We start from the raw sequence: 13,020 nt of genomic DNA on the forward strand, positions 1-13,020 counted from the left end.
TATTCAATTCATCATGTGTATTGAATCAAAAACCTAACATCAAACAGCTTCCGATGGGACTTCACTTACATAATCAGATTAAGTATCTCTTTATCTATAAGGCTCTTGTTGGAAAACTACCACACTACCTTACAGAACTTCTCTGTTACTCAGCTCAGTCTGAACTTGGAAAAAAGCTGCTTTTAACTTTAGTGCACCTGACTCCTAGAACAAACTACAACACTTCCTTAAAATCAATTCACTTGTGCCTTTTGGACAATTTAGAAATCTGGTTTTAAACCTGCAAATGTCTACTTGTAATTGCTTTGCACAATTAGCATCTTTATTATCCTAATTTATTTATTTAAATAATTTTTCCAATTCAGAAAGTTTTAGTGTCATTTTTTTATGATGGTCTTTTCTGTGTTTTGTTTTTGCCTTTGTAATTTGTCTCCATGTCATTGTAAATCAGGGCCGCCCCTCAATGATCTCTCGAGTATAAATTAGGGTTGAATTAATGAAAAATGAACGAACAAGGCAACTAAATCATTTAAGATTTCTTCATTGGCAAAACTGTTAAGTCACAATTACATGTAATTGTCAATTGTGTAAACACTGGACAATGTTCTACCATCCGATGTACTGTAGATATATCATGTTGAAGATCACCCACCTGCAATGAGCTGCTGTTTTAGTAACGGTAAGAGCTGATCATGGAGGCGGATCCTGCGCAGGGCATCAGCCAGTGAGGATTTCAGAAGCGTGATCTCATCCTCCTGCGCCTGCAGACGCACCTCCATCATGGAAGCTCGGTCTGGGAACTCAGCGCTGCTGTCTGCCGACGCGTCATCTATAAAGAGACCGGAGAGATGTTTTATAGTGGCTCAAAAAAGCAGGACTTTTTGTAAGAAGCCTGGCTTGAATGAGCCAAACAAACTAACCAGGATTTATCTGCTTCATCGGATTATTTTAAAGCCTTATTTAGGAACTGTTCGTTTATGACTTCAAAGCACAGATCTGGCACAGATCAGCATCAACACACATTAAAAATAAAATGTGAAATAAAATATTACAGCAAAAATCAACATAACCACCACCATAAGAAGCCAAAGAGAAACTTTTTACCAGCATGTTGTAGACCAGCGATGAGCTCAGACTTTAACACAACTTCTCTGTTTGTTCAGTTTGTTGGAGCACTCTGTTTCTATTTATCTTGAGCCCAAATCACGTGAGTGGAGTCAATTTAATGTGAGGTGCATTTGTGTACAGGGTGTATGAGACATAACATGGCATTAAACAACACTGAAGTAGCAAATAGGACTACCGTGTCAGGATATTTGTTTTCCCCCCCCCCCCCCCCCCCCACACACCTCCTTACAAGTCAAGATTTGAGACAGAGACAAATACACATTACTTAGCATTAATATGATGTAAATGTGTCAGATTTAACCCAAACAACATGCTTATTTTTCCGCTTTGATACATATTTAAATCTGGGTTGAGTGAATACATTTTTTTTGCTTGCTATTGACGGTAGCTTGGCTATTTAAAAAAGTGCTGGTTTGTGCAGGTACCAGGCACTATCCACAACTTTTGCTAATGGAAAACCAAAACAAGAGTCGAGTTGAGTAGAGCCATAACATGCAGTGGACATGTGGCATGAGTACATTTCTTTGTTTTTCTCTTTGGATGAGAGTATGAAATCAACCAATTGTAGCTTACACTAAAGGACACCAGCAACCTTTCTAATACACACTAACCTTTGCAAACTGAAATATCTTTTTCCATCACTCTCCGGATGTTGGCATTGGATGATGGAAAAACAATTACACTGCAGTTTTTCCCCTACATTTTGAAGGATTGTGTAAAATTCGTCTAACATCTGGATGGAAATAGAAATTGTGGTCCCCACTACTCCAAAGGACTGTCTGGAGGTTAAGATTTGGTCTGAGCAGCTCTTATGTGTATTGGATTGATCAGATGAGATGAAAAATTAATGGAGCCTTGTGTGTGCCTCTCACACTCGTTTGCTTGTTTGTTTGTTTTCCTCATTCTCATTGCCAATCAGATGAATTGGCTGTTCGGGCGACGGGCGACAGCCACCAGCCATGATGCCGAAAACTGGGACCAACGGCCGACGGTCGCCTTGGTGTGTCAGGGCCTTTAAGGATAGGTTTAGGTTAGGATTACGGTAAGGGCTGGGGTTAGACATTAAGTTTTGATGGTTAAGGTTAGGGTTAGGGAATGAATTTTGTCAGTGAGGGTCCTTACAAGTACTGTATAGAAAGATAAACATGAGTGTGTTTTCTGGCCTGCTGTCCATTTGGAGAGGGGAGTACAGCTGCTTGGAGCATTGTACTCAAACAGAGCAGTGTCCAGAACCTCTCAAAGACCCTATTGTTTGGTGAGTTGCGCTACAGTTTTGGTGTGTGTGTGAGTGCATGTAAGGGCCATAGCTAGTTATGGTCCAAAAAGTGTGTGTATGCGGGTGTGTGGAATGCCTCCTTCTCTTCTTGTGTCACAGGATGGAACAAAGCGAGCATCAGGAGAATATTTTCCCGCTCCAGCAAACTCAGCTGTGTTGGTAATCCTCACGATTACTCAGCCACTCAATTTTTACTCAGCCATTTAAAGTTTTAGTTTTGCCCTGCGGACCAACAAAGCACAAGCATTAATTGACCAAGAAGTTCCAAGGAAATGGTTTTCCCATTCAGTAATAAGTAGGTAAGAGGTTCTCAGACACCAATCCTTTAAAGCCTGGTCAACTCAATTTTAGCAAATGCTAACGGTTAAGATCCACAACTTGGAATTACACAGTGCCAGTAATTGTCGTCTAAAGCTTCTTTCCCACATGGATCTAAATTCTCTGGAAGTTCACTGACAATATTCTCTAGCAATCTTTTTGCTCAAGACTAACTGATAAAATCTTTGCAAATGTCCCTTGTAGAAAACAGAAACAGCAACATTACCAGGTAAAGCACAGGTTATAATGTTCTTTTATTAAAGTGAGATTACCATAAACTCTCAAATCATAATTAGGGCCTTTATTTACCACAGCTGACTAAAACGGACTCAGTGGGTCATACAGCGCAATATCTATTTTGATGAGTTAACATTTGCCACCAACAGCTACTGGTCATACCAGAACAAGTAAGGCTGTAGCAGCAAAAATTGTATTGAATAGGGTTGGGTATCGTTTGTGTTTGTTTCGATACCGGTCCTAAAACAATACTTTTAAAAACGGTGCCGGTGCCTAAACCGATACTTTAATAAGAGCGCAAAAAAAAAACAGTTGGCAACATTAAAAGGCCATGTGGTCAAATTTAAATAATTTATTTAAAATGTAACATTAATAACTTATTTATTTCATCAGTTCATCAATTTCTGTTAAACTACAAAAAGAAGAACCATTTAGATGGCAGAATGGTACTTTACAACAATAGCTTGAGTTTCTCTAGGTGCACCTGAATACATCGGTGTTGTTTCTCCAACATCTCCGACTGCGACAGTGGCCATGGTGTCTAGAAAAGTGCAGCGAGTCTCCTCTGTGTCTTTAGCTGCAGACTGTTGTACATTCCAGTGTTGGGATCCTTTCCAGTGAAATACAGCCACAGTTTAGACCGTTTAGCTGTCAGCATTTAACCCCGTTTAAGCCAGCTACTAGCTAACGGTAGGTTGCCTCTAATGTCCGTTTCAGAGCACCAGAGAACAGGGCAGGCATTTAAAGGGCGCCGCAATGAGGCACCGAAATCTGCGTTGCCATTTGGTGTGGCAAAGCATGCGTTTTATTACTTACTATGAGTTCAACTTTTCTTTTTATTCTTTTTTCTTTCTTTGTTTCCATTTTTTTTATTCAGTTTTTTAATTCAGTTTTTTTATTGGCAACCAGAAATTTTACAAAGCACAGCTGAATACTTTGTTACATGCCCATTTTTCCACGGGAGAAAAGAAATCGAATCGTAACTCTAAACTAAAAATACATTTCTGTATGTTCTTAAAGGTATACTGCCGATTTTAATCCAGCTCTGTGTCATGGCAGCAAGGGCATTTGCTCCTCTCCTCCGTGCACTGGCGCCATGGAGGGAAGCCAAACGCCGCTCATCTAAACACACTGCCCACACTGCCATGACACAGAGCTTGATTTAAATCAGCAAAATATCTCTTTAATAACGTTATGTTGATGAAACAAAAAAGGCGGTGAACTAGTTCATACAACGTGTCGTCAATTCAAAAGATCCATACAGAGTTGTGGATGATGATGGTTTCACTGGCACACGTTGCAGTAGAGAGACAGTTCTCCTCTGAACAACTTTTTCTTTCTTTTTCTCCCCCCTGCTACAGAAAACATAGACCAGCTTTATGTTTGTATGTGTACGTTAAGGCTATTTAGCAAGTGATGTTGGACAGTAAATTACACTTTCATTTCATTATTCTTAAACAGAATATACTTTCGAACACTTCTCTCTGTTTTTTTCGTCAGACAGCGAGTTTAATCACAACCATTTAGCCTAACTGCCAGGGATATTTCAATTTGCAATTCAGTGAACTAGGGACACGGAGAATGGTTTGGCACACAGTGCACTGGGGTAAGAGCCAAAAAGCTAGAGCCTCCTTTTTATGTCATATCAGTTTTGAATCAAGAATCACTTCTGAATCTAATCATAACACCAAGAATTGCAATCGCAATCAAATTGTGAAACTTTCCAAACATTCCCACATGAATTACACATAGGGCTGGGTATCGTTAAAAGATTTTCGATGACGGTACCAATACCAATACCGTGAATTCGATACTGGACACCAATTTTATATTTAAAAAAAAGAAATTACAACATTAGACATTACGGCACAAATCTTTTTATATAGCTCCTACTACGTGAGCCCGGTTGGTGCCTAAAAAGTACTGAATAAGGTACTCAGTCCTAATTAGCCTACACAGTCTCCCTTTACAGGAGTTTCAAACTCAATTTCACTAAGGGCAACACTGGACAATGAGAATCATATCAAGGGCCAGACGTAGAGTTTTGATATACTTTTATTAATCGCAAGTCAAATATTTTTGACTGTATTATTGCATGTCTCATATAACCTTCTCACATTCAATGCCTTAAAAATATAACATAAAGCCCTAAAAAGTTAGCAAAAAAGTTCCTTAGCCATCATAGAGTTTAGCAAGTCAAGCAAAACAAGGCCGTTCACAGGCCTGAATATGCAAACGCTCTGGTTGTGTGGGAATTTCTGAGTCTCAAAGTCGGCTAATCTGCCAAATTCTGTTTTGAGTGTCGCGTAATTGCAGTTTGAAAACAGTTTCCCATCTTTTTGGTTTGGCGCACACTAGGTGGATTGATATGCGGGCCAGATCAAAATCTGCGAGGGGCCAGATCTGGCCCGCGGGCCTTGAGTTTGACACTTGTGCTTTACAGTTTCACACAGACACAAAGGCCAACCTAGTCCTGACATCACACTGAAGATGACCTGTACTTTGGTGTCCTCCTTGGTCGAGACCAACGCAGATTTATTTAGTTCTTTTCCATCTAGATTACACACTGCCTTATTATAAACCCACCAAAAGTGTTCAGCACAAAGTCCTGGCCTGACAGTCATTACCACACAGAGACATGCCAAAGTTTATTCTGGTAACACGATGATCACTCACTTAACAGCACTTGAAGGTTTTATAAGGTGGTCTGACCAGATATGAGCTAACAAAGAATAAAATCATTAGGTGTGACTGCAACTGGACTTCATTCTTAATAAAAACAACACAAAAGGGGCCGAGAGAAACAGTGGAAGGAGAAGACCACAACACCACGACATAATAACTCAAAACCATATCATAACATCCTGATGTTAGTCTGTATCACAAGCGACAAGTTGCAACAGAAAAGGCCGGTGTGTTACAGTTTTTTTACAGACGCGGGAACGATTTGTTCCTCGTGTCACTTTATCAGCTCTGACAGGCTGATATCAAATCTGCATGTTTCCTTCATGCTCTAAATATGACTCATCACTGCAAAACAAAGTCCTTCAACTATTTCCTAAGAAACAACTTAAACCCTGGTATGCACTTGGCAGGCATTCAATGTGTTCAATTCATGTATCTTCCCATTGGTGTCTCAACCTGGCACTTCCATAGAAGTTAGGGATATGTCACACAACTGAAAACACCTGTAGAATAAACCTTGCTGCTTTAAGTCATGGGGGGGGGGATTTGTTTGCTTCACCTGCTCAGCTAGCTATCCAACTGCTGAAGAACTCATGTGGTTTAAAATGTTGCCTACAAAGAAAAGCTGTGGGTCTTTTATTCTGATAGACTGACACCAAAATATGACTTTTACAGCTAATAATGTAGGTATTCATCTTTTCCTGCTAACAAACTACACTGTAGGGCTGCAAATAATGGTTCCTTTTTTAGTCGATTAATCTGTCAATTACTTTCTGGATTCATGGATTAGTTGTTTGGTCTATAAAATGTCAATAAAAAGGTGAGACATATCAATCACTGTTTCCCAAAGCCCAAGAGGACGTCCTCAAATGTCTTGTTTTGTCCCCAACTCAAAGCTATTCAGTTTAATGTCACTGGGGAGGAGAGAAGAAACTAGAACGTATTCACATTTAACAAGCTGGAATCAGAGAAATTCTTACTTTGTTTGATAAAAAATGACTCAAACTGATTAATCGATTATCAAAATAGTAGGCGATTAATTTAATAGTTGACAACTAATCGATTAATCTTTGCAGCTCTACTACACTGTAGCCCATAACAATCATTTAACAGCATAAAAAATGTCAAATGTAAAGATATGATATGAAATTAGATTTACGTGTCATGCCACTAAGTGGCCCATCCCACACGGAATTACTGATACCAATTCAAAAGTAATTTCATCCACAGCTTCCTGTCCAATGTCCACACACAACATACACTTTGCACAAAATAAAGAATAAAGAAAACATATTACAGCTAGAACTAAACATTTCATACATAAAACAAAACTACAGACACAAAAAATAAATAAAAACATGGAATGTCTCTTCCACACAGAGAATCGTCGATACAAAGCAGTCTTCCTTTTAGCCATTAATATATATATATATATATATATATATATATATATATATATACAGTGCTGCTCATAAGTATTCATACCCATGGTCAAGTTGACTAAAAAGAGGAATAAAAAAATCATCTTTTGGAAATTGATCTTAATACCTTAATTAAAATAATGAGGAAAAATCCGACCTTTCTTGGCCTTTGGAATTAAAGTAGCCCCACATCATCACATACCCTTCACCATACATAGAGATTGGCATGGTTTGATTTCAGTTAGCCTAATAGCTGGTTTGATTTGCATTGATATGGATCTTATCTCATTTAGCTATTAGACTAACTGAAATAAAACCATGCCAATCTCTAGGTATGGTGAAGGGTATGTGATGATGTGGGGGCCAAGGGAACTTTATCAGGATGCATAGTATCCTGGATCCATGAAATAACTGGCCTTTAAAAATAAAACTCTGCCTGCCTCTATGGGAATTTAACATAGGGGTATGTATAATTATGGCCCCTGTATTTTAAGGAAGAACATTTATTTATTTACAATACATTATTCATTCACAAAACAAATTGGTGTCCTTAAAAGGTCGGATTTTTCCTCATTTTTTTAATTAAGGCATTAAGATCAATTTCCAAAAGATGATTTTTTTATTGCTTTTTTAGTCAACTTTAGCATGGGTATGAATACTTATGAGCAGCACTGTATATATAAAGCCCTAATTATATTAAAACAGCAATAAAAAACTCGCTTTGATATTTGTAAATGGATCCAGATGCTCCCACAGCTGCCCAGAGTTTACCTGGAGCTGGTGGCTGCTCACTGTGTAGCGACTGTCAGGAGATGTCGGAGCCTTTGCCAGCTGAGTGATGATGTAAAAGCAGCCAGAGGCCTCGTAGAGGTTTTGGCACATCAGGATTATGATTCTCTGTGGCCTTTAAAGACGTTTTCCTTTGGTGTAACCGTTTCACTGGAACAAGCATTTCAGCATCAGCACTGTTGCAAAATGCCTGGAGCTGATCCAACTCGGCAGCAGAGTAAAATATAGGGTTGGGTAGAGAATTCAATACTTTCTAGGGACCGACTGAATTCCCTCCTTAGTATCGAAAAAATGCCTCATCATTCAATACCAAATTTCAATACCTATGGAGCAAATCTCATCAGCGTCAGGGAGCCAATAAGCATGCAGCATGCTTCTACCAAGATCTAATAATGTCTGTGATTGGCTGTCTAACGTTACACGTCGTAGAGGCAGGCAGGAAAAATGAAAACATTTTTGCCGTATTGTGTATGTGTTTCTTTTTTGTTCAAATGGATTTTATAAAATTAGTATAGAAAAAAGTATCGTTTAGGAACCGGTATTGAAATCATAGTATTGGTATCGGTACCGACATTTTTTATCTTATCATCTGAGTGGAACACAGCAGACCTCTCTAACAGCTTTTTAAAATTCCTTACACCTTTGTCAGGGATATGTTTTTCTGCAAAAATATATCATATTAAGTTTTGAAAATGTCTGCTTCAGACTGAATTTAAATTAAATTAGGGCTGCAGCTATCGACTATTTTAGTAATCGAGTATTCTAGCGATTATTCCATTGATTAATCGAGTAATCGGATAAGAAATACTTTTGTTTTATTGAAGAGCAGTAAAATACAATAGTTTGGTTTAATTTTCGGAAAAAGCATCCTTTGTATTGCCTACATTAATTACAATATCATCTCTCAAAAAACTAAACATATTAAGTGCATTTAAGTGCCATATTACATTGTTTTTAAAGAAAACATTTTCTGAAATGCAATAACAACCTCAAACTAAGGCATACATTAAACATACATAAACATTACCTTAAGTTGTGCAACTTAACTTTCAGAACTACAAGTTTCAACCTGAGACTGATCTGTATATAGGCCTATATGTAAATATTAGTTATACTCAACCTATTTTCATTTATATATTTGATTACAATGTCACACATCTCTGTTACACTTATGCTAGTAGATCATTGATCAGCTGTTTCTCCGTGAAGAGAGAGAGTGAGAGAAAATGGTGCAATCAGCTGTTTTTCCGAAGGGATAGTCAACAAGTCGGCTCTTTAGATCAAATTGTAGTCACCACTACGTATTTTCTTGTCTTTCTTTTTGGTAGTTGTTGTGTTTGGTGTAGTTTATCGTCCACACGTCTCTGTGATTTACTTTTGTCGGGTCCGCTTCATGGAATGGATGATTAAGTTAGACTCAATGTTTTCTGTTGAGATGCTGAAGCATTGACGTCGTCCTATAATTGTGGTAAGCTAGTTCGATTTTGCAGTAGACACACTATACAGAGTTTTCGTTTTAATTACGTTTAAATAACGTTGTTGAGTTGACACAACAACGGAAAGACATCATCTATCTGCTCGCATTTAGGTTAGAGCGATGAGAAGTGACAAGTGACGGGTAGGATTGGGCATTGAGAACCGGTTCCAACTTGGAATCGTTTCAAAAATTATGAATACAATGGAATCATTTTTTTATTGGAATCGTTTGGAAAATTTGGTTTCGAATCCAATCATCTCTTCCAAATGTAACCCTTGAATCAAAATAAAATGTTCCTCTTATCTGTGAAATAAGCATGTGACCCGTTTCAACTCCACCCCTCAAAGAATCGAGGATCGATAAGAACCGGAATCGAAAGGAAGAATCGAAATTGGAATCAGAATTGTTAATATTAAAACGATGCCCAACCCTAGTGACGGGAGAAGTGATGAGGAGGAGTGACCTGACAAGCTTCATGTCTTTACAGATTTTCCATTAGAGTGTCTACACTTCCTCCCTGCATAGGAACTTCTGCCGCACAAAGGGAGTGTTTGATGAAGTGACACAAGTAGCTACTTGGGAAATTTCAAGGAAGACCACACACACACACACACACACACACACACACACACACACACACACACAATCTCTGCACAGAAATCTACAAAAAAGAGGAAACACAAGCAGAGGGGGGGGGCATAGTATAAGCAGTGGCTTTACACATCAACGTTAGAGGTCCACAGCTAATGAATGGGGCAGATCAGAAAACTGAATTTATCATTATTGTGGATCAGTCTCTGTGGATCTGGCAGATACCTTATATTTAAAAGCAAACACATGCAAGCGTGCATATATCAAAGTACTGTAGCAACCTACAGTCTTGTTGTCAGTGTCAGTGTAGAAATATCCAAATACTTTACTACTCAAATCAAAGCGGTGATGGAAATCCCTCAGTTGCCCACATAGTAAATTCAGCAGTATCAGTTCAGTAGCAGTCATACTCACCACTCTGCTGCTCTTACTTTCTGTTTTTATTCACCAATTCAATCTAATCACTCTTTTTATCGCTGTTATTAAGCTACTGTCAATAAAACGCAACTCTGCCTGCAGATGTTTCACATTAAAAGTCAATACAATATTGCATTTTCCCTAATGTGTTATTATTAGCTATACGGTACACCGAATTAGTAGTAGTTAACCGGGAACAAATGAGGAAGAAATGAGCAACTTACTGTGAGTGAACCACTAGTTAAAGAGTAACTCCTAATCAAATTGTATAGAGTACATTCATGAATATCTGTGAAATGATCATTCTGACCATTTTGTTCATGAATGTTTCCTGATTTACCCCCCCCACAAAGTAATGGTATACATAAAACAGAGTATTTACTCAGTAGTCCCTCATTACTTTATTATTACCGGATTACCACTGTCCCTTTCTGTGTCCATTGTAATCATTAGCTACTCTATACAATTTGATTAGGAGTTATTCATCAACATGTTTCACTCACAGCGAGTTCCTCATTCGTTCCTCATTTGTTCCCTGGTAACTACTCAAATGTTGCATCCCTTGTTGTAAACTGTCACCTATTAGCCTATTGTTATCTATATCATTGAAGACCACAGTTAAACATGGAGAAAAGGTTTACACACATAGTATTAGTCTTGCATTGCCAGACCTTCCTCCACAGCGCTGCGGAGGAAGGTCTAGCTAGTAGAGGTGGGGGGGGGGGGGGGGAATCGATACAGCAAAGTATCGCCATATTTTCGATACATGGACGCCAAGAATGGATCTTTTATTATAGAAATTGCATATGAGAAAAAATAACTTTTTAGTACTGAAATACTACATGGTAATATGAACAAACAGAGAAATGTTTTTTTTTTAGATAAAACAGATGTTGACAAAGTTTTCCTTTGGGGACATAATTTGAAGTTGGAAAACAGGTGATAAATTGCAATATATTGAAGAATATTGCAACATAATTAAAATCGCTATGACATGGTATCGTGACATAAGTATTGTGAAAATATTGTATTGTAGGGCCTCTGGTGATTCCCACCACTACTAGCTAGTCCACACAGCATTCCGGAATGGGAGAAAAACATGCTCTGGTGTATTGGCATTTCTTTAAACCAATCACAACCGTCTTGGGCGGTGCTGACCGCTGGATGAGCCACGGTGCCGCTGCAAAATAGCCTCGGGAAGGAACTTGTTTTGGTGGAACATGTGTACGTTCAAAAGTTGTTTTAGTTGTGCGAGAGAAAACTCAGATTGGACAGATAGTCTAGCTAGCTGTCTGGATTTACCCTGCAGAGATCTGAGGAGCAGTTAACCATAGTCCTCCACCGGAGGTTAGAACGCCAACACAAAGAAAGAGGAAGGTGATGGACATCTGGCGGATCTTCCAGCGGCAATCCCCTAAATGAATCGTCGTCGATACAGACTAACATAGTATTTACAGGAATGTAATTGTGCAAGCTGGTGTGTCTTTAGACTTATGGGCGAGACACAAACATACTTTGGTAGCAGATGATCTTGTGGAAGGCTCCAGTTGCCCCACACTGGGCCATCCTGCCTGTGCAGACTTTACCAGAAAGTGGCTGGAGCTTTAATAGCCACCCTAAACCCTTGTCTCTAAACACTACCTGATGATAAACAATTACAACATTCCAACCCTCTTTTTGTGAGGCTGTTGCTTACAATGTGGACGGAAAAGGCTGAGGAAAGCAGAAACATGTGCCAAAAGCTCTTTCCCACTGCGTGAGGGGGAAAAAAGAGCCTTCATCAGACCACGAGGAGCATCAAAGACCCAACATCATTAGCAAAAAAACAAGTTTCCCTTTTCAAACCCAGATGAAGCCCATTAACTCCAACACTCAGGCAGTGATGGATGGGCACATTACTCTAAAGCTGTAGTGTAAGCAGACACTTTGGATTTGGCTCATGTTGGGTTGCAGCCATTGAGAATTCAAAATTTGGTTGTGGTGGGGTGGTGTCTTTATGAAGGTTTGACCTGCATGGTGATTTTGCTGTCTTTATTTGATATTTCTGAATAGAAGCTGATGATAGCTATGCCAATAGTCTGTACATTAGTTATTTCATGCTACAACAACGGGGTGAAACGTCATGATTGACAGCTGTGATTGACTCGCGATTGGTCAGGCGGCTCCAACGCTCGATCACTACTGCGCAGACTCTGGCTCCAAAATAACAAGATGGCAGCGCCCGTATCCGTGATATTTCGGGCTTCACTTTTGTACAGTGGGAAGAAGTGGAGACGAGTCGTCCATCTTTATATGCAGTCTATGGTCCTGAAGGACACACTGGCACTAGAGAGCAGGTCAGGAGCTGTTTTGCAGTTGGTGTCGTCTTCTCTCGTTGTGCTCCATTCTGACGGCCTCCTACGTTGGGTGGGGCATCTTTATTGATTATTGACACTGACGTTTAAACGGCGTACTGAACTGTACTACACTACCAAAATGATGTACTATATATTCTAAAATGTTCTGCTTTGTAAAACACATGAGATTAATATCAACCTTATCATCTAACTCTTGGAAATAAAATGTATTTCCCATAATGTTGGCAGGTTCTGAAAGGCTCTGAAGGATATAAGCCAATTCAAGCTTCCTCAAAACAGATCATATATCAGTCTAACCGTCGTCTCCTTTGCTGTGAAGTTCTC

The 13,020-nt window shown here is 39.0% G+C and overlaps 1 protein-coding gene across 3 annotated transcripts in view; it reads right to left on the reverse strand.

The window, feature by feature from the left end:
* Positions 1-13,020, reverse strand: part of eml3 (EMAP like 3) — a 67,787-nt gene that overhangs the window by 39,109 nt on the left and 15,658 nt on the right. For all 3 annotated transcript variants that reach the window (XM_031290467.2, XM_031290450.2, XM_031290472.2), the window contains exon 2: positions 653-829. In XM_031290467.2, coding sequence (XP_031146327.1) covers positions 653-829 — 177 coding nt within the window. The remainder of the gene's footprint in view (positions 1-652; positions 830-13,020) is intronic.

This window comes from Sander lucioperca, chromosome 17, assembly GCF_008315115.2.
Source record: "Sander lucioperca isolate FBNREF2018 chromosome 17, SLUC_FBN_1.2, whole genome shotgun sequence".
NCBI classification, from domain to species: domain Eukaryota; kingdom Metazoa; phylum Chordata; class Actinopteri; order Perciformes; family Percidae; genus Sander; species Sander lucioperca.